Raw genomic sequence first — 27,475 nt, 5'->3', positions numbered from 1 at the left:
AATTTTTCTTGGCTCCTCCTTGTAATTTCTAGTTCCTTTTTACCGTAATCTGCGTTTCTGCCAATAGCCTTTCTTAATACTTTCAGTATTTTCATTACCTTTTTGAACTCAGTGTCTTAGACTGAAGAGGTCTGTTTCCTTGTTTGTTTCTTCTGGGGAATTCTCTTGGTCTTTTAACTGGGAGTCAAAGAAGCAATTTAACTGCTTCTTCATTTTGCTTATATTTCTCTTACTCTGTGAGTTTAGGAGAAATGGTTATCTACTCTCGTCTTGGAGGGCTATTTATATGTGGGAATGTCCCTGCATAGCTTGTGTGGGTTAAATATATTTTTGGCACGAGGGCTGTTTTTGGTTTGGATGCTTGCTGTCTCTTTCCACAGTTTGTGCTGGCCGTTATCCCCTTGATAGTGGGTGTGCGGGTGCGCAGCCTGAGCACACTCCCAGGAAGGCAGCGGTTGGGGCAGCGGTTGATGCCCAGTTGTGGGACCCTTGGTAGTGGCAGCAGTCTGCGCCCACCTCTGGAGTCCGAGATGGCAGTGGCGGCTCGTACCTGCCCCTGGAGCTCAGGTAGGCAGTGCCTTGCCACCTGAGAGTGTGTGTGGAGAAAGAAACTCCTATGGAGGTCCCGCCTCTCTCCTCTCGCACCCCCAACAATGGCGTCTTGCCTCTCTCGTGGGCCCAGGCTTCTTCCTGTACTCCCTTGATTGAGGCACACCACACCCTAGCCCCCTCAGGCTGTCTGCACGCAGCCAACCCCAGTCCTCTCCCCTGGTCCGACCTCCAAAGCCTGAGCCCCAGCACCCAGCCCCCGCTCACCTCAGTGGACAAGCGTATCAGGCTGGCGAGTGCCGGGTGGTGACACCAACCATCTGTGCAGGTTTCTCTCTGCTTTGCCCTCTGCAAATCCGGTTGCTGCACTCTCCTCTGAGGCTCTAAAGCTCCCCCTCTGTTCTGGCTGATCTCCCCACCAGTGAGGTGACTTCCCAACGTGTGGAAACTTTCCCTCTTTCACAGCTCCCTCCTGGGGGCGCAGGTCCCATCCTGATTCCTTTCTCTCTTTTTTTTTCTCTTTTCTTTTGTTCTCCAAGTTATGTGGAGATTTTCTTGCCCTTTTGGAAGTCTGAGGTCTTCTGCCAGCATTCAGTAGATGTTCTGTGAGAATCATTCCACATGTAGATGTATTTTTGATGTATTTGTGGCAGAAGGTGAGCTCCCCATCCTATTCCTCTGCAATCTTGATCCAATTGATGACCCATACTTGTTATTTTTTGTTTTTATTATTTTTTAGTGGCACATCTCCTAAGGTGCGTGCGAAAACCCACAGATTCCAAGATCCCAAACCCGGAGAGGTGGACCTGAGAATCTATACAGTATTCTAGAGCAATGCTTTCCAGACCTTTCTTTCCATAACAGTCACCTGAGAGAAAGTAATCTGGGAGAAAATAATCTTCAGGGTCCAACCCCATACCACTAAATTCACAATTGCCATGGGAAGAGCCTAGGTAGCTGTACCTTGGGAAAAAAATGTCTCAGGTGATTACTGGGAAACACTGTTCAAGAGCAGTGATTCCTAGCTCTGGCATAGGTGGGAATCAGTCAACCACGGAGGCATCCATCTGACCTGCACTCTTTTATCCCACCCACTCTCTTCTACTTCTTTCTTCTTTCTTCTGTGCTTCTCTGTCACCCCAAGTAATAGTTGTATCTCAATTGCCTTCTTCCCTAGCATACTGGATAGGAAAGGCAATACTGGACCCTTATTTTAAGCATGTCACTGAACTCGTGAGAAAGAAATGGTAGTTCCTTTGTTCCAGAAACAAAACAGAAACTGAAACCTGGAACTCTTGAACAGCTGCCGTTGGTGTGTGGTGGTGTGGAGGGAGAGGGCAGTATTCTAAAACCCAGGGGCTTGGATTTTAATGCTCTTACAGAGACAGAGACTTGGGCTGCTGTAGATGGGAAGTTGAGAGTGAGACCACCTACCTTGTCGTAAGCCGAGACTCTCAAAAAGATTGGACTAGAAAAAAAGTTGACTCACCATCATATCTGTCTAGGTGCTGGGTAGACAAAAAAAATTTCTCTAAGAATTAGTAATCATAGAGTTATGTTGATCATTAAATAATATGTATTTTCTTAAAACATGCAAGGAACATTTGTATAATAAAAGCTGGCCACTTACCAGGCCACAAAGCAAGTCCTGCCATATACCAAAGAATCAATAGCATACAGACAAAGCTTTCTGACCAAAATACAACAGTCAAAAAAATAAGAAATAATAAATATATAGCAAAAATTATTATGAATAATTCATGAGACAAAGAAGAAATCATAATAAAAACTGCAAAGCAGTTAGAATCAAGTCAACAGTAAAACACCAAATACCAAAACTGTGGGATATAGCTAACGTAGTGCTTAGAGATACATTTGTAATCTTAAGTACAGTCATTAGAAATCAAGAAGAATTTTTTTTTTTTTTTGCTGTACGCGGGCCTCTCACTGTTGTGGCCTCTCCCATTGCTGAGCACAGGCTCCGGACGCGCAGGCTCAGTGGTCATGGCTCATGGGTCTAGCCGCTCCGGGGCATGTGGGATCTTCCTGGACTGGGGCACAAACCCGTGTCCCCTGCATCGTCAGGTGGACTCTCAACCACTGTGCCACCAGGGAAGCCCATCAAGAAGAATTTTAAACAGAACTTCTGCCTCCAAGAAGATGGACTAGATATACTTTCCTCTATTCCTCTCAGAGCTATAAACCCTGGACATTATTTATATAACAGACTCTGAAAGGTAGAGAGAAGAAAGAAATGAGACTTGAGGAAAGACAGTATGAGTTCCTTGGGTTTTCTTTTCGCCTCATCTATCCCAAACTGTATGCTGAAGAAGCCAGCAGCCTGGAAACAAAAATGGGTACAGATCAAACCAACCAACCACCAACAAAAGTGCTCTCTCTAATCAAAAGACCAGGAAAGGGGGCAGCCTAGCATGACAGAAAACATTTAGACAGAAACTGCTCTACTCCAGTCAAATGCCCAGAAAAAAAAACTGTGGCCCCACCCATACCCAAGCCAAGTGGGGAACCTAGGCTTACACACGCACAAAGCTGAAATAACATGCCTCAACACCCTACTTGAGTGGTGTCAGAGAAGACCAAGTAGGAAGCCAGGACTTTTGTGCTCTATGGTAATGACCCCCCTCTCTCAACATGTGTTTTTTGTTTTTTGTTATTTTCCCTTTGGCCATGCCACGCAGCTTGTGGGATCTTAGTTCCCTGACCGGGGATTGAACCTGTGCCCAGGCAGTGAAAGCACCAAGTCCTAACCACTGGACTGCCAAGGAATTCCCTCAACATGTGGTTTTTTTTTTTTTTTTTTTTTTTTCCACATGTGGTTTTAATGGAGACCACACAGGGAGCCAGGGCTTCTGCCCCAATCTGACAGTAATGAGGTGCTCCTCCACTCCCCACTGGCGTGTGTCAAACGGGGTCTAGTGTAAAATCAAAACTCACCATCACCTAGTGGTAATGCATCTACACCCACTATAGTATCAGTAGAGAACAAGTAAGGAATCAGAACCCCCATTTTCCCTCAGCAGTACGGAGGAGCTGCCCCACTCAGGTATTAATGGAGATTGAGTGGGGAACCTAGACTTCTATCTCCACCTGAAAATAATGAGGCATTGCCTCTCCCCTTCCTGTGTAGGAGCGGTGTCAAAAAATGCCAGCAAAAAAGAAGGTTTAAGTATGATTCAGATTTTCATAGCATAATATAAAAATTCCAGGTTTCATTTGAAAATCACTCATTATACTAAGAACTAGAAGATCTCAAACTGAATTAAACAAATAATCAGTAGATGGTAACACCAAGATGATAGATATGTTAGCATTATTAGACAAAGATTTTAAAGAAGCCATGATAAAAATGCTTCAATGAGCAATTGTAAACATGTTGGAAACAAATGAAAAAACAATAGATAGACTCATAGGGGAAATAGAAAGTCTCAGTAAGAAATAGAAGATATAAAGAAGAATCTAGTAGAAATTTTAGAACTGAAAAATATATTAACTGCTATGAAAAGCTCAGTGAATGGGCTCAACAGCAGAATGGAGGAAAAAGGGGAAAGAATCAGTGAACTGGAAGATAGAACAATAGAAATTACTCAATCTGAGTAATGTAGAAGAAATAGACTAAAAGAATATGAACAGAACTTCAGAGTCCTGTGGGACTATGCCAAAAGATTTAACAGTGTTATTGGAGTATCAGAAGGAGAGAAGAAAGAGAGTGAGGCTCGAAAAATATTCAAAGAAGTTAAGCCTGAAAACTCCCCAAATTTGGCTAGAGACATAAACCTACAGATTCAGGAAGCTGAGCAAAGTCCCAACAGGATAAACCCAAAAGAAATCTGTACTAAGGAACACCATAGTAAAACTTCTGAAAACTGAAGACACAGAAAAAAAAAATTGAAAGCAGGAGAAAACAACTACAATGGTATCAGTTTCTCATCAGAAAACATGGAGGCCCAAAGGAAATGGAACAATATTTACAAAGTGGTAAAAGAACTGCTCACCTAGAATGGAATACCTAAATAAAAGATATGAAGTGGAAATCAAGATATTCTCAAATGAAAGAAAACTAAGAATTTGTCACCAGAAGACCTACCCTAAAAGAATGATTGAAGGAAGTTCTCTGAACAGAAAGGGAGTGATAAAAGAAAGAACCTAGAAACATCAGGAAAGAAGAAAGAATATGGTAAGCAAAAATTTGGACAGATAAAATAAGCTTTCCTTCTCCTTGAGTTTTCTAAATTGTGTTTCACACTTGAAACAAAGCATAACACTATCTGATGTGGTTCTGTATATTGAGAAAGTATTTTTGGCAATTATAAACAGGGAGGGCAAGGGACATAAAGGGAGGTAAGGTTTCTATACTTCATTCAAACTAGTGAAATGATGACATCAGTAGATTGTAATAAATAGTATATATATAATGCAATACCTATAGCAATGACTAGAACATCTATACAAAGAGATATATTCAAAAGTATTATAGATAAATAAAAATGGAATTCTAAAGAATGCTCAGGTAATCCAGAGAAAGGCTGAGAAAAGAAAACAGAGAAATGAAAAAGAGGGGCCAAACAAAACCCAGCAGACTTAAGCCCTAATATATTAATAATTACATTAAATATATCAAGACACAGAGATTACAAATTCGATAAAGAAATACACTATATACAAGAAACTCAAAATATAACCATATGGTAAGGTAAAAAGTAAAAGAATAGAGAAAGATATATCTACATAAATATAAAACTACAAAACACTGCTGAAGGAAATTAAAGATGACACAAATAAATTGAAACATATCACATGTTCATGGATCGGAAGATTTAATATTGTTAAAATGTTAGCACTTCTCCAAGTGATCTACAGATTCAGTGCAATCCCTATAAAAATTCCAAAGACATTTTTTTGCAGAAATAAAAAAAAAACCCTTTCTATAATTCATATGAAATCTTAAGAGACCCCAAATATCCAAAACAGTCTTAAAAAAGAACAAAGTTGGGGGTCTCATACTTTGTTTTCAAAACCTACTACAAAGCTACAGTAATCAAAACAGGGTGATATTGACAGAAACAGAGACATACAGAACAGTGGAATAGAATAGAGAGCTGAGGAATAAACCCTAACATATATGGTCAAATGATTTTTGACAAGGATGCCAAGACCATTCAATAGGGAGGGTAAGTCTTTTCAACTAGTAGTGCTAGGAAAACTGGATATCCACATGCAAAAGAATGAAGTTGGACTCTTACCTAACACCACATTCAAAACTTAATGCAAAAATGGATCAAGGACCTAAATGTAAGTTCTAAAACAATAAAGCACTTAGAAAAAAACATAGGTCAAAACTTCATCATATTAGATTTCTCATTGACTCTTGGATAGGATAGCAAAGGCACAGGTAACAAAATACAAAAATGGACAAATTGAACTTCATCAAAATTTAAAACTTTGGGGCATCAAAAGACACTATCCACAGAGTATAAAGACAACCCACAGAATGTGAGAAAATATTTACAAATCATATATCTGATAGGGGGTTAATATCCAGAATATATAGAGAACTCCTAAAATTCAATACCAAAAATACCCCAAACAACCTAATTCAAAAATGGGAAAAGGATTTGAATAGACTTTTTTCCAAAGATGATCTACAAATGGCCAGTAAACACATGAAAAAATAGTCAACATCACTAATTAGGGAAATGCTAACCAAAAATATGAGATACAATCTCATACCCATTAAGATGGCTTCTGTCAAAGAAACAGAAAACAAGTGTTGGCAAGGATGTAGACACATCGGAACCATTGTGTACTTTTGGTGGGACTGTAAAATGGTGTGGTTACTGTAGGAACTGGTGGTTCCTCAAAAAATTAAGAATAGAATGACCGTATGATCCAGCAATTTCACTTCTGGCAATATATACAAAAGAATTGAAAGGGTCTCAAAGAGATATATGTACACTTATGTTCATAGGAGCATTATTCACAAAAGGTAAAATGTGGAAGCAATCCACATGTCCATTGACAGATGAATGGATAAGCAAAATGTGGTATATACGTACAGTAGAATATTGTTCAGCTGTGAAAGGAAGGGAAGTGTGACATATGCTATACCGTGGATGAACTTTGAGAACATTATGTTAAGTGAAATAAGCCAGTCATGAAAAGACAAGTACTGTATGATTTCACTTATATGAGGTACCTAGAGTAGTCAAATGCATAGGGATAGAAAGTATCCTGGTGATTTCCAGGGGGAGGGGAAAATGGGGAGTTATTGTTGAACAGGTATAAAATTTCTGTTTTAGAAGGTGAAGAGTTATGGAGATGGATAGCTGTGATGGTGGCACAAAAATGTGAATATACTTAGTACCACTGGACTGATACTTAAAAATGGTTAGGATGATCAACTTTATGTAATGTGTATTTTAAAACAATTTTAAAAAGACATAAAAAAGAATATTCTGCCATTACTCATGAAAACTGATAAAATGGACAATTTAGAAAACCTAAAGAAATGGAAAACACATCAGTAGAGTGAAGGAGACTTAAGAGACACCAGCTAATCACAATGTGTGGACCTTATTTGGATCCTGATTCAAAGAAAATGCTGTTGAGAGGTATGAGGTGGAACAAAAGGAAAGGCATACCATATTAAACAGGAATGCTCAACATAACAAAGATGTCATTCTCCCTCAGTTTACCTATAAGTTTAACATGATCTCTATAAATCTGCCAACACTATTTTTTTAATTATAGAATGCTTACAGAAAGAAGTTTTTTTTTAAAAATTTATATTTTATTTATTTTTGGCTGCATTGGGTTCTCATTGCTGCACATGGGCTTTCTCTAATTGCTGCGAGCGGGGGCTAGTCTTTGCTGCGGTGTGCGTCCTTCTCATTGCAGTGGCTTCTCTTGTTGCGGGGCATGGGCTCTAGGCAAACGGGTTTCAGTAGTTGTGGCACACAGGCTGTAGAGCGCAGGCTCAGTAGTTGTGGCACACAGGCTTAGTTGCTCCGTGGCATGTGGTATCTTCCCGTACCAGGGATCGAACCCATGTCCCCTGCACTGGCAGGAGGATTCTTAACCACTGCACCACCAGGGAAGTGCCCAGAAAAAAGTTTTTAAAGTAAGAATAATCAGGAATTTCTGAAAAAGTTAATGAGGGATTATTAATCCTACACGAGAGTAAAACATAGTGTAAGACCATAATAAAACAATGAGGTGTTTGTGCATGCAGAGACTTACAGATTATTAGGACAGACTAGCAGGTCCAGAGATCGTCACCAGTACTTCTGGTAAGTTAGCATCTGATTAAGATGACATTTCACATCAGTAGGGAAAAAGGTGGTCTATGTAATCAATGGTGTAAGGACACCTGGGTAGCTCTCTGGAAAAAGATGTAACTAATATCTCAGAATTACACCAAAATAAATTCTAGGTGGATAAAAATGTGTACAAAGTTAAACCATGTAAGTAGGTACCATAAGAAATCATGGAATTAAAACAAATAAACATAGGGACTGGGGACTTCCCTGGTGGTCCAGTGGTTAAGAATCCTTCCAATGCAGGGGACATGGGTTTGTTCCCTGGTCGGGAACTAAGATCCCACATGCCACGGGGCAGCTAAGCCCGTGTGCTGCAACAACTGAGTCCACACACTCTAGAGACCACGTGCCACAGCTAGAGAGAAGCCCCCACGCCACAATGAAGATATTGCGTGCCGCAACGAAGACCCAATGCATCCAAATAAATAAATATTTTTTAAAAAAAGGAAAAAGGGACTTTCAGGTTCCTTCTTTATTTTATTTTATTTTTAAAATTTATTTATTTATTTATTTTTGGCTGCACTAAGTCTTCATTGCTGCACGTGGGCTTTCTCTAGTTGTGACGAGCGGGGTCTACTCTTAGTTGTGGTGCACGGGCTTCGTGTTGTGGTGGCTTCTCTTGTTGGAGAGTACAGGCTCTAGACGCTCAGGCTTCGGTAGTTGTGTCATGCGGGCTCAGTAGTTGTGGCTCACAGGCTCTAGAGTGCAGCCTCAGTGGTTGTGGCACATGGGCTTAGTTGCTCTGCGGCATATGGGATCTTCCCGGACCAGAGCTCGAACCCGTGTCCCCTGCATTGGCATGCGGATTCTTAACCACTGCACCACCAGGGAAGTCCCAGATGATGATTTTTAGTCTTTCCTAAAATTGATTGAGGGAGTCATGACCAGTAATTTCTTATACATGAAATAGAATAGAAAATACCTAAGGATTTTGAGCTAAGGATGAATATTACATGAAACTTTGTTATAATCATATGTATCAGTAAGTTTATACATATGTGTGTACATGATTATGATGTAAAAATCCTTTTTAAAAATAACTTGCATGCAAAAAGATTAATAAGTCACTGAGGAGGTCCAGTATCTTCCACTGGAAGTCACTAGTAATGGTGCCTTCTCAAGTTTCAAGTTCATTTCTCTTAACTTGAATTTCTCTGACAATGATTTGTTTGTTGCACCTTGGTTATCTGATGTGTGAGCTAGACATGTTCTCATTTTCTTTGTTTTGATTTTTCTAGTAACGATGACTGAAGTTTTACCAAAGGAAAAGAAACAGAAAGAGGAGAAGACCATGATTCTTGGTCAAGCTGTGGTGGACCTTCTTCCTTTACTGGAAGGTCAGATGTGTGATTTGCTCAAAAGCAGAAATAAACTTATTTCTCATAAAACTTAGTTCCAGAGAAGTGCAAAAATCAGCCTCAGTGAGTTTGAGGGATTCACTGAAAGATGAGCACAGTTATTTCTGCCTAACCCTTCCTTCTTTGGCTTGACTTGGCCTTCTTTTCGCAGGAGAGAGTTCGTTTGAAACGATGGTCCCATTGCACCCTGTGCCAGGCTCGCCCTTGGAAGCTCTTCGATCAGGTATTAAGGTAATTAGAGTTTTAACTCTTAACATATCAGCCTGATATTCAGTCAAGCCTGTCTGCTCTTAAGGTTAAATTTAGTTGAGTCCAATTCATCAGGCACCTTCTTTTCACAGGCACACATAGTGCTAGGTTCTGGGAAACAAAGATGAATAAGGAAACTCCTACTTTAGGAGTTCATAATCTACACATCAGAGGTTATGACCAGTGTGATTAAATGGTGGGTTGGGGCATATGGACACAGAGTAGGTATCTGTTACTTTGCCCAGGGGTAGATGCAGGGAAGGCTTAACCATGGAAATGCCTCTTTAACTATGACCTGTTGAATTAAATTAAATAGTATATGAATGCATCTAACACACTTTCTGGCATGGTAGCCTGCCTCTGGTCATTGGAGGAGGGGAAGCATGAATTGGTAGGCTGTGTTACTGGTTTGTGTTCTGGACTTTGTTTCCCAGTTCCTCCTGGGATCAGTAGCTTCTTGGGGCACTGCTTTTGCCACTCTTGTGCAAGTACACTCACTCTCAGCAGATACCACAGCTGTCTTCAGGTTTGCACAAGTAAGACCCAACTGCCCCAACTATTCTGAATGCAGTTCCTTACTTAACTGTTGATGTAAGCCCCTTCCTGATTCTTGTTGATTCTGACCTTCGAGCTGCCACAATCCACTCCTACATCTGCTGTGATTCTCTCCTCTTATTTTAGGATGTGATTGGTTTCTTCTAGGTTTTTTTGGTAGATCTGATTTAATTTGCTTTCTGTCTTTCAGTGATTCCTAAAAATGTGTAGTCCAGTGATGGCATTTCTTGTTTTCCAGGGCTATTGTAGCATTATTGTTTTATTGGATATAAAGATAATCATTTAATATCCTTCTGTCATTCCATGTGATTTGTGCTGGAAAGAGGTAGATATCTGGGCTCTATCTGCCTTCCTTGGTCCAGTGTCCCAGTCTATGTACTGTTGATTTCCCTTAGATCTTATAGAAGAAGAGAAGGGAAGGGCTCTAGCTTAGGGATAAGGTTCTCTTCTTGGATTTATCTCTAACTCATGGGACCTTAAAAAAGCTATTTGAATCCTCTGTATGGAAATAATTAAACCTGACCTTCTTACCTTGAGCAATGATGTGAGGTTCAAATGAGATAATGTGAAAAAAGGGAGGCCTCTAGCATTTTCAAATGTCTGCGTAATTTTATTCTTATACAGCAGTGCAGTCTTGAAGTTAAAGTATTTGTGGCGGAGCCCTTATTGACCACAGCCCAGATCTCAGGAGGCAATCTCCTGAAGGTCACATTGGAGGCTGCCTACTCTGTGCCTGAATCCTTCATTCCAATGGGGCTGCTGCAGAACTTCATGGTTGGTCTGCAAGTTCCATCAGCTGGAGAGGTAAAGACTTACAGCAAGATATTTATAGAGATTTAAACACTCATATGGTCATCTCTTCCTCACCTTCTAAGATTTCATTCAAAGCAGGCTCTGTTAATGGCTGAGATTTATTTTAGGCTCAAAAACATAAAGTTTACTTCTGTTTTATACATGCATGTTAATATTTATAGTTTACATGTTATATACATGTATATATATATACTACATATAATTTATATCAATACATACATATTTATGATGGAAAATATATAAAACATTTAAAATCTGACAATTTTAGATGTAGTATTTCTTTTTTTTTTTTTTGCGGTACGCGGGCCTCTCACTGTTGTGGCCCCTCCCAGTGCGGAGCACAGGCTCCGGACGCGCAGGCTCAGCGGCCATGGCTCACGGGCTCAGCCGCTCCTCGGCATGTGGGATCTTCCCGGACCAGGGCACGAACCCGTGTCCCCTGCAGTCAACCACTGCACCACCAGGGAAGCCCTGGATGTAGTATTTCTACACAGATTACTTTTATGCATATATTTTATATAATGTACTTTATTATACAAAACTTTCTTTTAATTCCAGGTTATTTTCTTAGTCCAGATTTCTATAGAATGCTTGTGTATGGGTCTTTTGAGGCTCTTGAGATTTCCAAATTGCTTGCTAAAAAAATGTAATTAGTTAATACTCTTACCTGCTTTATTGCCATTTTACATTTTTCGTATAGAAATCTCCAATTCTCCTTCACCATTTAACATTCCCACCTGCAGTACACAAGGGTTCCAATTTCTCCACATATACCAACACTTGTTATTTTCTGTTTTTTGATAATAGCTATCTTAATAGATGTGAAGTAGCATCTCCTTGTGTTTTTGATTTGCATCCCCCTGGTGACTAATGATGTTGAGCATCTTTTCATGTGCTTATTGGCCATTTGTATATCTTCTTTGGGGAAATGTCTATTCAAGTCCTTCGCCCATTTCTGAATTGGGTTGTTTGTCATTTTGTTGTTGGAGTTTTAGGAGTTCTCTCTATATTTTAGCTATTACTCCCTTATTAGATATGTGATTTGCAAATATTTTCTCCCATTCTATTGGTTGCCGTTTTTACTCTGGTTAGTATCTTTTTTTTTTTTTTTTTTTTTTTGCGGTACGCCGGCCTCTCACTGTTGTGGCCTCTCCCGTTGCGGAGCACAGGCTCCAGACGCGCAGGCTCAGCAGCCATGGCGCACGGGCCCAGCCGATCCGCAGCATGTGGGATCTTTCCGGACCGGGGCACAAACCCGTGTCCCCTGCATCGGCAGGCAGACTCTCAACCACTGTGCCACCAGGGAAGCCCAAGTTTAGTGTCTTTTTAAAATAATTAATTTATTTATTTGGCCGTGCCGTATCTTAGTTGCGGCACATAAATTCTTCGTTAGGTTGCCACATGTGAGATCTTTTAGTTGTGGCGTGTGGGATCTTTAGTTGCAGCATGTGGAATCTAGTTCCCTGGCCAGGGATCGAACCCCAGCCCCCTGAATTGGGAGCATGGAGTCTTAGCCACTGGACCACCAGGGAAGTCCCTGGTTAGTGTCTCTTGATACCCCAAAATTTTAAATTCTGATGAAGTTCAATTTGTCCATTTTTTTCTTTTGTTGTTGTAACCAAGAAATCATTGCCAAATCTGATGTCACAAGGCTTTTCCCCCTGTGTTTGTGTGTAAGAGTTTTATAGTTTTAGCTCTTATGTTTAGGCCTTTGCTCCATTTTGAGTTAATTTTTGTATATGGTGTTAGGTAAGAACCAACTACATTCTTTTGCACGTGAATAACTAGCACCTGCTTAGCACCATTTGTTGAAAAGACTGTCCTGTCCCTATTGAATGGTCTTTTGTTTTAAATAAATTTATTTATTTTATTTATTTATTTTTGACTGCATTGGGTCTTTGTTGCTGCACGTGGGCTTTCTCTAGTTGCGGTGAGTGGGGGCTACTCTTCATTGTGGTAAGCGAGCTTCTCATTGCAGTGGCTTCTCTTGTTGCGAGCATGCGCTCTAGGTGTGCAGGCTTCAGTATTGTGGCATGTGGGCTCAGTAGTTGTGGCACGTGGGCTCAGTAGTTGTGGCTCATGGTCTCTAGAGCGCAGGCTCAGTAGTTGTGGCACACGGGCTTAGTTGCTCTGCAGCATGTGGGATCTTCCCGGACCAGGGCTCTAACTTGTGTCCCCTGCATTGGCAGGCAGATTCTTAACTGCTGCGCCACCAGGGAAGCCCTGAGTGGTCTTGGCATCCTTAATTTTGACAATTTTTGCTGGCATTGGTTTTTTTGGGTTTTTTTAGAGGAGCAGATTTTCAAAGATTCTTACTCTGCTATTCTAGAAATGCCCCTCCTTCACAGAAGTTTTAAAACTTAACCCAAAGAACTAGAATAGTTGAGTTACAGGTTATGCCAATTTTACTTTTTATAAGAGGCTACAGAATTGCTTTCCATAGTTGTACAAATTTACACTTCCATCAACTATGTATAAGCATACCATTCTCTTCACAATGCTGTCAACACAATATTTTCAGACTTTGACTTTGCCCATCTACAGTTTAAAATAGTATCTCATTGTTTTAATGTGCATTTCACTTATTATTAATGATTTTTAGCATGTTTTTATTTAAATGTTGGATTTTTGAATTTCTCTTTCTATAAATTGTCTGTTTATAACTTTATCAATTTTCTATTGCAAGTATATTTTAGATAAATTACAGATATGAAAATGCCTATATTTTTAGCCCTTTGTCAGATTTGTTTATTTTTTAAAAGATAAGTTTTAAAAAGGTACATCATGACTCTCATATAAATATAAAATGACATAAAGTGTTTAAACCAGTTCAGAGGAGAATCTAGGGACTTCCCTGGTGGTCCAGTGGCTAAAGACTCTGTGCTCCCAATGCAGGGGACCCGGGTTCTATTCCTGGTCAGGAAAGTAGATCCCACATGTGGCAACTAAGAGTTTTCATGCCACAACTAAAGATCCCACATGCCACAGTGAAGATCCCACATGCTGCAACTAAGACTCAACCCAGCCAAATAAAGAAATAAAGAAATATTTTTGAAAAAGGAGAATCTGAACAAATGACCCATATATACAAGCAACTAGGAATCTTGAAATATATTTGCTAATAATTCAAAACTTATCAGCCATAGTGCAATGATCAATTATATCTCCACTGGACAAAATACATGTCCATATCTATGGACAAGAATAATTTGCATTATTATCAATTTTCTATAAATTATGGAATTATAAAATAGCAAGACAATGAAGGACACAGGCCCCTCTTTAGAAACAGATAATCACAGAAGGATCTGTTAGACAACACCTGGCATTCCATTGAAAAGACACTTCAGTAATCTTTTTTTGTCCACTTCAAAGTCTTTCACAAAATTTCCTGATACATGGTATTTATTTCTGTAGAAAGACTATCCCATTTTCTTCAAGAATGGAACTCTGAAGCTTGGAGGGGAAAGAGAACCTGTTCCTCGGCCCAAAAAATGGCCTATTGCCAACATTCTGGCTCCAGGAGCTAATAACATTCCTGATGCTTTCATTGTTGGTGGGCCCTATGAGGAAGAAGAAGGGGAACTCAACCATCCTGAGGTGAGAGAATTAGGCGGGTTTGGTGATAATCTCAGTGCACTGACATATGATAAAACATATGTTTACAGTTTGTAAATCACTGTAATTCATATACATCCATCACCTCTTAAAATAAAACAGGTGTATGTCAAAATAAAACAATTATCTATAAAGTTCTGATTAAAATATTTCCTGACTTCTTAAGTCCAACAAACAAAATCATTGATTTAATTCATATTTATTCTTTATTTTATTTGAAATTTATTTATTTATGAGTAGGTTATAATACAGTTACAGGTCAAAATAAAACATTAAGAGATATGCAGTTAAAGTCTCCCCCCTCCTCCATGTCTCTTCTTCCTAATTCCTTCCCAGATCATCACCCTGGTAGTTAACCTTTGTTATAGTTTCTTGTGTTTCCTTCTGGTTACATTTTTACACATATAAAAGCAAAAGTAAATAGTCAAAAGAAGACTCAGAAGCAAAAACATTTAGAAAAGTAAAGTTTCCTCGAAAAGGATGCAAGGGAGTCAGATTTCAGAAAGACTGGCTCAAAGACATCAGTGTAGTAAAAGTCAGGGATCAAATTGTTTTTCTTTAGGGAGTCCAGATTTATAGGAAGTATTCAAAGTCTTGCTGTTTTGAGATCTAGAACCTGTCAAGAAGACTCTGCTATTTTTGCTTTATCTCAAGAGTGAAATGTTTATTTATTTCTTTTTAATTGAGTATATATAAGTGCTTAATCATATTGGAAGTAGGGAAAATGTGTTTTTTCTTCACATACCCATACACACGTATACCTACACGTATTCTTTCCCTGTCATTTTTTTTTTCACAAATGGTGGCATACTCACACACTTCTGCAACTTGCTTTTTTCGCTTTATAGTGTATCTTGGAGATTTCTTCCACATTCTTTTTCTTTCTTTATTTGTACTTGTATAACAGAGCAGGACCCTATGGGACCTTCTGGGGACAGGCCTTTCCCCCAAATCCTCTGCTTTAGCTCCTCTCTGAAGTACCTAGATAATAATATTTGAGGCACATTTCCTGAGCTGTTTTACAGATGTGAAAACCCCCCACCAAATGGAAGATGACCATAAGCACATAGGCCCAGGCCTCCTGGAGCCTAAGTACTGAAAATGTTAACCCCTGTGACACCACCCTGTTCCCTCACCATCAGCCAATTAGAGAATTGTGCATGAGCTGATCACATACTTTGCGACCCCCCTGCCCCCCCCACACCGGGCTTTTAAAAATTTTTGCTGAAACTCTTCAGAAAGCTTGGGGTTTTTATGGCATGAGCCACCCGTATCCTTGCATGGCCCTGAAATAAACCTTTTTTTCTCTGCTCCAAACTCCAACGTTTTGGTTTGTTTGGCCTCGCTGTGCATTCGGCACACGAACTTGCGCTAACACTTGCTTTATGATATACTTTTTTTAAAGTATAGACATACTTTAACTTGCTTAACCAGTCTCCTGTTGGTGAACATTTCAGTTGTTGAAATTATTTTCTTCTTGTTCCTTCCCTTCCTCTTTCTTTCTTTCTTTCTCTTTCACTCTTCACATTTTTCTACAACCTATGTTTGTCAAGAGCATAGAAAATGCTGTAAACACATTTGCAAATGTATTTTGAATGAGCTGATAATCATTAGTGGAAACATTCAATAAAGTAATTTTACAATGAGTGGTTGAATTACTTTCAGTATCTGATTCTAAATATTTTAAATAGGGATAAGGCTAGCAATATTTTAAAAACATTGTGCAGTGTCTTTTCTCATCATTGTGATTACTAAAAATTCATGCTCTTCTTACATTAATGTTTTCATTTAGATCAGATATTTTATTTTAGATATTTAGATTTTATATTGCATTTTAATTTAGATAACTAGTTCTCAACCCTGGTTGCTCATCACAGTCACCTGGAAAGCTTTTAAAATAGTAACCATGGCCAAGCTCTAACCCAGATCAATTACATAAGAATTTACTTTTAAAATAATACCAATGCCCAGTTTTTGATTTTTTTTTTATCAGCTCCCAGATAATTCTAATATGCATCCACGGTTGAGAATCACTGATTAAGGTTATGTGAGTGAATATTTGGCAGTTAGTATTAGATTGATATAAGGATAATATAAGTATTTTATTTTATATACTGTATTAATAGTAAAGTACCCTAAAATTTAAGATGTGGTAGTATTTTCAGTAGTAGTCATACTTATAGTAGTATTAGTAGTAGTAATAAAAGTATTGTGACCAAATCCATTAAAAGAATGCCCCACAGATGGAGCAGGAGACAACCATGGCATACTGAGAGAGTAAAAGTCTCTGTCTTATGATTTTATAGGACAGGGAATTTAGGAACCAAGCAGAGTGCATAAAGAAAAGGATTACTTGGGACTTGGAAAGTCGCTGCTACCTTGATCCTCCTGCAGTGATCAGGTAGGAAGAGGGAGGGAATATGTCTAACCAACAGAGATGTAGGTGGGAAGAAATGTTACTTTTGTTTATTTATATTTGAGTTAAGGTGATCCTGAGGTTCTCTTCCACCACATCTGCTAATAGCAGGCTTCTAGTGATGGTAGCTTAACCATGGGGGATTCTTGTTTCGTTCAGAGCTGGTATGTGTGGTGGCTCTACAGTATTATTAGATATCCAGGCTCAATCTTCCTCTTTGCTCTACCTTCTTTAACATGTACGTTCCATCCACAAGGTTGTCTCATGGTTCAAGATGGCTATTGGAGCTCCAGCCTGCACTTTCACATTCCTGTCAGAATGTTGGAAGAGGGGAGTGCTTATGGATTAAAAAAGGACACATGCTGGCTGTATTAACCCCTCTTATAGAACCTTCCTGGAATCTGACAACCCCTGTTTACATCTCATTGGCCATCTCTCGATGCAAAAGAGGCTTAGGAAATAATGGTTTTGTTGGACACATTGTCACCCAGACTAGATCAGGATTTATATACTAAAGCAGAACATGACACAGTTTTGTGTGGGTAACTATCGGCCTCTGTCACAGTGACCTGGAGATTAGGGAGAGGTGAGAAATAGAGGATTATCAATATATGTATAATCTGAATGAAAATCTCTGTTTTTTTCAAATAATAGACTATTTTTTAGAACAGTTTTAGGATTACAGAAAAATTGATCAGATATTTCAGAGTTTCTATATACCCAATTTGACAGTAGTATATAATATTAATGTACATTGTTGGATTTGATTTGCTGATATGTTATTAAGGACACATTGTTACTATTATTACTTTGAACAGTTATCTATTTGACTAATTAAAAATAAGAAAAAAATTTTAATTTATTTTACTTTAATCTGTTTCATTCTCTGATTTTCTTCCTTTCTTTATGTAGATCCACGTTTCTGGCCCACATCATTTCCTTTTCTCTGAAGACTTTTAGCATTTCTTTTTTTTTTAATAGGCATTTAAAAAAATTAAATTTATTTGTTTTCATTTTTGGCTGTGTTGGGTCTTTGTTGTGTGTGCAGGCTTTCTCTAGTTGCGGCGAGTGGGGGCTACTCTTCATTGCAGTGCGTGGGCTTCTCATTGTCGTGGCTTCTCTTGCTGGGGAGCACGGGCTCTAGGCATGCGGGTTTCAGTAGTTGTGGCACGTGGCTCAATAGTTGTGGTGCACGGGCTTAGTTGCTCTGTGGCATGTGGGATCTTCCCAGACCAGGGCTCAAACCTGTGTCCCCTGCATCGGCAGGCGGACTTCCAACCACTGCGCCACCAGGGAAGCCCCCAACTTTTAGCATTTCTTGCATGGCAGGTCTACTGGCCACAAATTCCTTCCATTTTTGTTTGACTAAGAAAGTATTTTTCCTTCACCTTTGAAGGATAATTCCACTAGATACAGAATTCTAGGTTGGTGGTTTGTTTCTACACCACTCTCTTCTTGCTTGCATGATTTCTGAAAGGAAGCCCAATGTAATTCTTATCCTTATTCCTCCATAGGTGAGGTGTTTTTTTCTCTGACTTCTTCCAAGATTTTCTCTTTCTCTTTGGTTTTCTGCAGTTTGAGTATGATATACCTAGGTGTAGATTTTTTTTTTTGTATTTATTGTGCTTGGTGTTCTCTGAGCTTCCTAGATCTGTGGTATCTGCCATTAATTTGGTAAGATTTGTAGCCATTATGACTTAAGATATTTCTTTTGCTTCTTTCTCCCTTTCTTCACCTTCTGGTATTCCTGTTATACCTTTTGTAATTGTCCCACAGTTCTTAGATATTCTGTTGTGATTTTTAAATTTTTTTCCCCTTTCCATTTCAGTTTGGGAAGTTTTTATTGGCTCAGTGGCTTCAAGATCACTGAGTCTTTCCTCAGCTATGTCCAGTCTGTTGATAAGCCCATCAGAAGAATTGTTCCTTTTTTTTAGTGTTTTTGATTTCTAACATTTCCTTTTGATTCTTTCGTAGAATTTCCATCTCTTTGCTTACATTACCCATCTGTTCTTGCATTTTGTCTGCTTAATCCATTAGAGTTCTTAACATACTAATCATAGTTATTTAAAATTTTCTATCTGGTAATTTCAAAATCTGTGTCATATCTGAGTCTAGTTCATATGCTAGCCTTGTTTCTTCAGACTGTATTTTTTCTTGCCTTTTACCATTCCTTGTAGTTTTTTATTGAAAACTGGACATTATGTTTTGCGTAGTAAGAAATGTGGTAATTAGGTTTTTTACTGTGAGTTTTTATGTTAACCTGGCTAGGAGGTAGGCTGTGTTTAACACTTGCTGTAGCTGTAGATGCTAGAGGCTTCAGTGTCCTTTTGCTCCTTCTCTGTTGTCTTTGGTTTTGCTAAGAGCTCTTTCCTAAACAGGGTTTGTGTTTTGCAGATTCTCAGTTATAATTCACTGTTATTATACTGGATCCTGTTGATGTGTGGCGGTAAGGTGTTGGGGAAGGGAAGTGTTCTATAATCCTGTGATTAAATCTCAGTATTTTAATGGGTTTGAGCCCGTAGGTTGTGACTTCATAAGTGTGTAATAGTCTTTTTTTCTTCCTCTCTTCGTGTGAGACAGGAAGGCTAAATAGGACTGGAGTTGTCTAATTGCCCTTTCCCTGGGTCAGATAAAACTCTGGTGAAGTAGTTTCCCTTACAGAGCAGGCCTTTGTTATGGAGAATACTCTGGACATATTTTAATATGGTTACCTTTCCTTTCTCCCTGCCTAAGGCTATTCTCTTGCTTTCACAATGAGAGTCTGATGGAGCTCCTTGATTTAAAACCCAAGAACGTGTGGGGACCCCCTAAGACTGGGCACCCAGGAGTTTTTAACTCTCTGGTTAGTTCACTCTCAGCCTCCAACAATCTTTCAAAATTATCATTAAAGTGTTTCTACCAGTTACTGGCTCTAATGGCTTCTGATGCCTGTAAGCTGATCTCAGCTGTGATTCTCTGTACTTGCCTGTTTCTCTAAACTTCCAGGTGGCAATTTGCCCTGTGAACTTAATTCTTAGATGGATCTAAGAAAAGTCATTGATTTTCAGTTTGACCAGCTTTTTTCTTACATATGCCTTTATTTTTTTAATTAATTTATTTGTTTGGCTGCATTGGGTCTTAGTTGAGGCACGCAGGCTCTTTGTTGCGGCGTGTGGGCTTCTCTCTAGTTGTGGTGCGTGGGCTCAGTAGTTGCTGCGCACAGTCTCTCTAGTTGTGGCGCTAGGGCTCCAGAGTGCGCAGGCTCAGTAGTTGTGGCGCACGGGCTTAGTTGCCCTGTGGCATGTGGGATCTTAGTTCCTCCACCAGGGTTCGAACCCTCATCACCTGCATTGGAAGGTGAATTCTTAACCACTGGACCACCAGGGAAGTCCCTGACCAGCTCTTTTCTTGTTGTGAGGACAGGAGTGATAGCTTCCAAGCTCTTTATGTGTTTGAGCTGACAATGGAAGTCTTACTATGATTATTTTCACAGTAGAAATAAATGTACTTTATACTATTTGCATACTTGTCTGATTATTTCTTTAGAATAAATCACTAGAAGTGGAATTTGTGGGTCAAAGGCTATGAACATTTTAAAGACTTTTGATTCATGTTGTCAAACTGCTCTCAAAAATATACAATTTGCTTCTGCTAGCAGTATAGTAGAATTATTTTTGGAATTTTATTGCTATGAGAAGGTTTTTTTGTTTTGTTTTGTTTTTGCAGTACGCGGGCCTCTCACCGTCATGGCCCCTGCGGTTGCGGAGCACAGGCTCCGGACGCGCAGGCTCAGCGGCCATGGCTCACGGGCCCAGCCGCTCCGCGGCATGTGGGATCTTCCCGGACCGGGGCACGAACCCGTGTCCCCTGCATCGGCAGGCGGACTCTCAACCACTGCGCCACCAGGGAAGCCCTATGAGAAGGTTTTAAAAGCCCACACGCCTAATAAAAATTTTTACATATGTGTATTCCATTACTTTTTAAGAGAGGAATACTTCCTTTTGACCTAAATTATACTAACCCCATTTTTGCATGTAATGCTAATGGGCTGATTTTTGATCTGCAGTTTTCAGAAGCGAATTGCTGATTGTCGATTTTGGCCTGTAGAGATCACAAGGGTTCCTCTGGTTACTGTACCCAAAGGGAAATCTGCTAAATTTGAGAAGGTAAATTAGTTTACTTAAAAATATTTATATAAGAAATGCTGGGTCAGACCCAACCTGTTTTTCTGCTTCTAATTCTGATACCAAAGGAAAGTATGAACTGTGTGGCTGCTCCCTAGGGTGACCAGCTCATCCTGATTTGCTTAATAGTTTCTCGGTTTTAGTGCTGAAAGTCTCATATCCCAGGAAACTCCCTTGTTCCTGGCAAATCAGGATGACTGGTAACCCTAGTTCCCTATTGTCCACTAACAATTATTTAGGCTTTATTCTCAGTTATCCTGTTTTCCTCTAGCTCTTTATTATAGTTTTAACATGGGTAAAACCATGAAAAATAGCTTTTTTTTATGCTTTTCTTTTCTTTTTTTAAAAAAAATTATTTATTTAATTTATTTATTTTTGGCTGCATTGGGTCTTCGTTGCTGTGTGCGGGTTTTCTCTAGTTGCGGAAAGTGGGGGCTACTGTTTGTTGCAGTGTGCAGACTTCTCATTGCGGTGGCTTCTTTTGTTGCAGAGCATGGGCTCAGTAGCTGTGGCTCGCGGGCTCTAGAGCTCAGGCTCAGTAGTTGTGGCGCACGGGCTTCGTTGCTCCACGGCATGTGGGATCTTCCCGGACCAGGGCTCGAACCTGTGTCCCCTGCATTGGCAGGCAGATTCTTAACCACTGCACCACCAGGGAAGCCCCCAAATAACCTTTTAATACATCAAAAGTAGTTAAATATTGGCAATATGGTTCAACCTACTACATCTTTCTAAATTTATTTTAGACTTACCTACTTAAATTGTTTTAGCCCACTAATTAGAGTAATAGGATTCATAGGTGTACTACTATTCTGAAAAGATACAGCTTTGATGAGCCTAGAAAAGTTCTCTACTGTATTTTGTTTGTTTGTTTATGATAAAAATAAATGCATTTGTCCAAATGACTGTGTTTTCAGTTCATCCCACTTACTATGCCAACAGTTGCTTCCTATCATGCTGAAGAAGAAAACCATGGGAAATAGCCTAAGAAATGTCCCCTGCAAAAAGTCTTTTTTAAAACTTGAAATATAGTTGTTGCACAATATTATTAGTTTCAGGTGTACTACATAATGATTTGACACTTGCAAACATTATGAAGTGTTCACCATGATAAGTCTAGTAACCATCTGTCCCCAAAGTTATTACAATATTATTGACCACGTTCTTTATGCTGTATATTATATCTCTGTAACTTATTTGTTATATAACTGGTGGTTTGTACCTCTTAAGCTGCTTCACCTGTTTCTCCCACCCCTTCCAGCAACCACCCGTTTTTCTCTGTATCTCTGAGTCTGTTTTTGTTTTGTTTTAGTCTTTTTTTTTTTGATTCCATGTATAAGTGAGATGACATGGTATTAATCTTTCTCTGTCTGACTTATTTCACTTAACATAATACTGTCTAGATCTATCCATGTTGTCACAAATGGCAAGATTTCAATTTTTATGGCTAATATTCCATTGTGTGTATATATATATATACATACCACATCTTCATTTATCTTTTGATGGACAACTAGGTTGCTTCCATATCTATTTTAAGTAATGCTGCAGTGAACATTGGAGTGCATATATCTTTTCAAGTTCATGTTTTTGTTTTCTTTGGGTAAATGCCCCAAGGTGAAATTGCTAGATCATATGGCAGGTCTATTTATAATTTTCTGTGGAACCTCTGTAGTGTTTTCCATAGGATCTTACCAATTTACAATCCTACCAACAGTACATGAGGCTTCCTTTTTCTCCACATCCTCGCCAGTGCTTATCTGTTGTCTTTTGATGGTAGCTATTCTGACAGGTGTGAGGCGGTATTTCATTGTGGTTTTGATTTGCATTTCCCTGATTGTTAGTGATGTTGGGCATCTTTTCATGTGTCTGTTGGTTATCTGTATGCCTTCTTTGGAAAAATGTCTATTAAGGTCTTCTGCCTGTTTTTAAATCAAGTTGTTTGTTTTTTTTGATGTTGTATGAGTTCTTTGGATATTAACCCCTTTTTAGAAATATAGTTTGCAAATATTTTTTCCCATTCAGTATGTGGCCTTTTCATTTTGTTCGTAGTTTCTTTCACTGTGCAAAAACATTTATTATTTTTTAAAATATTTATTTATTTATTTAGGCTGCACTGGGTCTTAGTTGCAGCACATGGGATCTTCATTGCGGCATGTTTTAGTTTCTTTATGCAGGATTTTTAGTTGTGGCACATGGGCTTAGTTGCTCCGTGGCATGTGGGATCTTCCCAGACCAGGGATTGAACCCGTGTCCCCTGAATTGGCAGGTGGATTCTTAACCATTGCGCCACCAGGGAAATCCCAATGATGCATTTTAAAATGGGAATGTTTTCTTAATTTCTCTTTCTGCTAATTTGTTGTTAGTATATATAAATGCAACTTATTTCTGTATGTTAATTTTGTATCCTGCAAATTTATTGAATTCATTTATTCTAGTAGTTTTTGGATGGTGTCTTTAGGATTTTCTATATACAATATCGTGTTGTCTGCAGTGACAGTTTTACTTCCTCCTTTCCAGTTTTCCTTTTATTTCTTTTTGTTGTCTGATTGCTATGGCTAGGACTTCTAATACTATGTTGAATAAAAGTGGTAAGAGTGGGCATCCTTGGGACTTCCCTGGTGATGCAGTGGCTAAGAATCCGTCTGCCAATGCAGGGGACACGGGTTTGAGCCCTGGTCTGGGAAAATCCCACATGCCACAGAGCAACTAAGCCCGTGCGCCACAACTCCTGAACCTGTGCTCTAGAGCCTGCTAACCACAACTACTGAGCCTGCGTGCCACAACTACTGAAGCCCAAATGCCTAGAGCCCGTGCTCTGCAACAAGAGAAGCCACTGCAATGAGAAGCTGGCGCACCGCAACAAAGAGTAGCCCCTACTCGCTGCAACTAGAGAAATGCCCGTGCAGAGCAACGAAGACTCAATGCAGCCAAAAATAAATAAATAAATCAACAAATAAATAAAAATAAATGTTAAAAAAAAGAGAGTGGGCATCCTTGTCTTGTTCCCAATCTCAGAGGAAATGCTTTCAGCTTTTCACCTTTGAGTATGATGTTGGCTTTAGATTTGTCATATATGGCCTATATTATGTTGAGGTATGTTCTCTCTATACCCAGTTTGTTGAGAGTTTTTATCATAAATGGATGGTGAATTTTGTCAAATGCTTTTTATGCATCTATTGAGGTGATCATATAATTGTTATTCTTCAGTTTTGTTAATGTGGTATATCACATTGATTGATTTGTGGATATTAACCCATCCTTGCATCCCTGAGATAAATCCCACTTGATCATGGTGTACGATTCTTTTAATGTATTGTTGAATTCAGTTTGCTAATATTTTGTTGAGGAGTTTGGCATTTATGCTCATCAGGGATATTGGCCTGTAATTCTCTTTTCTTGTGATATCTTTGTCTGGTTTTGGTATCTTTGTAATATATAATATGTATTGGCTAACATTCCTTAGATTTCTAAAGCAATATAATGTTATCACATGAAGATAGGGCTTTTAATCTAATTTCTAATTATTGTTATAATCAGCTAAATCAAAGAGATTACTTTTTTTTTAAAGATTTTTTTTTGATGTGGACCATTTTTAACATCTTTATTGAATTTGTTACAATATTGCTTCTTTTTTTATGTTTTGGTTTTTTGGCCACTAGGCATGTGGGATCTTAGCTCCCCAACCAGGTATCGAACCCTCACCCCCTGCATTGGAAGGCGAAGTCTTAACCACTGGACCACCAGGGAAGTCCCTCAAAGAGATTACTTTTAACCTTGTAGAAATTAACTGTGTTTTCTTTCACTAAACTGATTTTTTTCTTTCACTAAACTTTCTTTCACTGATTTTTTTCCTTATAAAAGTTTTCTATGGCAAACCATACAACCATTAAAAATTATGTTAAAATATATTTACTGACATGTTCTTCATCTTTGTAATGAGAATTTAGATGAGATTAGGGTTGGCAAATACATGACAGCAGACTGTCAGTCATCCTCCTTCATCCATGGCAGATATTACTGATCAATCAAAGCATTCTTTTCTTTTGAACCCAAATAAGGACACAGAATCTTTCTCAACACAGTATTCTAAAACACCTCCACTAATTGGTTAGAACTTAAGCATAAATTAAATCGTATGTGTCGTCACTGATGCAGATGATTTGTAAGGCCCCTCTCATTCGTATGAATCTGTAAACTAAAGCTAAGGCCACAATCTGTTTTCTTTTAAGCTTTTGTTGTTATTACTGATTTTTGCAAAGCTTCACTTTTTTCTAAGAAGCAACATGGTGAAATTGACATTTTGGTTGAATATATATTATTAATTAGTTTGCATATGTGTTGATCCAACTATTATCTTTACTGTTCATAGTGTTAGTATACGTTATCTCAGAGATCATGGTGTTTTTAAACCCAATTATAAATAAATAGATAAATGAGCAGAGACCCAAAATGTCTACGTAACTGACCCAAATCAAGTAGCTCAGCTAGTCCTAAAGTCAGGTCTTTGAACTGCTAAGTCAGAGTTCCATACTTTAGCTACATTACTCTGTAGCATTAACAGCTCTCTGTTTTTATTCCTTTAGACTGATGATGAAGGTCGACTTTCATTTCATGGTGTGGCTTATGTTAATATGGTGCCATTGCTGTATCCAGGTGTGAAGAGAATTCGGGGAGCTTTTCATGTTTACCCTTACTTAGGTAGCACAGTCTATGAAAAGGTAAGAAAAATTTGAAGAGAAGGTATCATCCTAATTTATTCTTATGTATGTGTTTACCTACATCTTTAGCACACATAGCTTTGCAATTGATATTTGGAACCAGCTGGTATACTGGGATGTTAAATATGGAACCTTGAAGTCTTCTGCCCTTGAACCTTAAAAACTTTAGGATAATGAAATCCAAAAACTGGAAACAACCCAAATCTCCATCAATAGGTGAACAGAAAAACAAATTATATGGTATAGCCATACAATGGAATACTACTCAGCAATAAAAAGGAATGAGCTATTAACACGTGCAACATGGATGGATCTCAAATGCATTATGATAAATGAAAGAAACCAGACGAAAGAGAGTACATGCTGTATACTGCCAATGAAATACAATTATCAGAAAGTAGTGGCAGAAAGCAGATCAGTGGTTGCTTGGGGACAGGGATAGAGGGAAGAATGGACTACAAAAGAAATATGAGGTAAGTTTTAAGGATGATGGAAATACTGGTTATTCTAATTGCAGTAATGGCTTCACATGTGTATACACATGTCAAAATTGATCAAATTGTATACTTTAAATATGTAATTTATTATACAGGCATACCTCATTTTATTGCCCTTTGCTTTATTACTCTTCACAGATATTGCATTTTTTTTTACAAATTGAAGGTTTGCGGCAACCCTGAGATGATGAGCAAGTCTATGGGTGATATTTTTCCAACAGCATCTGCTCACTTTGTGTCTCTGTGTCGCATGTTGTTAATTCTCACAATATTTCAAACATTATCATTATTGTTATATTTGTTATTGTGATCTGGGATCTGTGTTGTCACTAGTGTAATCATTTTGACCTTTTTTAGCAATAAAGTATTTTTAAATTAAGATCTTTACTTTTTTTTTTTAATTTTTGGCTGCATTGAGTCTTCGCTGCTGTGTGCCAGCTTTCTCTAGTTGTGGCGAGCGGGGACTACTGTTCGTTGCGGCGGTGACTTCTCTTGTTGTGGAGCACAGGCTCTAGGCGCATGGGCTTCAGTAGTTGTGGCACGCAGGCTCAATAGTTGTGGCTCGCAGGCTCTAGAGCACAGCCTCAGTAGTTGTGGTACATGGGCTTAGTTGTTCATGGCATGTGGGATCTTCCCAGGCCAGGGCTCAAACCCATGTCCCCTGCATTGGCAGGTGGATTCTTAACCACCGTGCCACCAGGGAAGTCCCTGTACATTGTTTTTTAAGACACTGCTATTGTACACTTAATAGATTACAGTATAGTGTAAGCATAACTTTTATGTGTACTGGGAAACCAAGATAACCATTATTTGCTTTATTGCAGTTATTTGCTTTATTGAGGTGGTCTGGAACCAAACTTGTAATAACTCCAGAGTAAGCCTGTATTTCAACTTTACCTCAATAAAGTTGGAAAGAAAATCTTCCAAATAATGAAGTATTGTGTGTTAAGTATGCAAAAACTTAAATATATGTACTGATTAATGAGCTATAATATAGTTCTTACAATTTTCAGATGTTAAAATGTTAAAATACACATTATTTATTTATTTATTTAAGCAAAAAATCAACTTTATCATGTTTCTTCTTAGGAGAAAGTGAGGCTTTGTAAAACACAACAGTAATAACAACAAAAACGTATTACTATTTTATCATTATTAGGACAAGTATTTCTCAATAACAGAGTCATGAAAGATCCATCAGC

The 27,475-nt window shown here is 38.7% G+C and overlaps 1 protein-coding gene across 8 annotated transcripts in view; it reads left to right on the top strand.

The window, feature by feature from the left end:
• The window catches only part of CFAP70 (cilia and flagella associated protein 70), an 88,162-nt gene that overhangs the window by 9,584 nt on the left and 51,103 nt on the right, over positions 1 to 27,475 (top strand). For 6 of the 8 annotated variants that reach the window (XM_049697270.1, XM_049697275.1, XM_049697271.1 and 3 more), the window contains 7 exons: positions 9,125 to 9,223; positions 9,396 to 9,475; positions 10,673 to 10,852; positions 14,279 to 14,461; positions 16,786 to 16,880; positions 20,941 to 21,040; positions 25,642 to 25,776. In XM_049697270.1, coding sequence (XP_049553227.1) covers positions 9,125 to 9,223; positions 9,396 to 9,475; positions 10,673 to 10,852; positions 14,279 to 14,461; positions 16,786 to 16,880; positions 20,941 to 21,040; positions 25,642 to 25,776 — 872 coding nt within the window. The remainder of the gene's footprint in view (positions 1 to 9,124; positions 9,224 to 9,395; positions 9,476 to 10,672; positions 10,853 to 14,278; positions 14,462 to 16,785; positions 16,881 to 20,940; positions 21,041 to 25,641; positions 25,777 to 27,475) is intronic. The other 2 variants (XM_049697273.1, XM_033434119.2) reach the window with 2 other exon arrangements.

The sequence above is a fragment of the Orcinus orca genome, chromosome 14 (assembly GCF_937001465.1).
Source record: "Orcinus orca chromosome 14, mOrcOrc1.1, whole genome shotgun sequence".
NCBI classification, from domain to species: Eukaryota; Metazoa; Chordata; class Mammalia; order Artiodactyla; family Delphinidae; genus Orcinus; species Orcinus orca.
The sequence above is the reverse complement of the archived record's forward strand: the minus strand, read 5'-3'. Positions and strand labels throughout refer to the sequence as shown.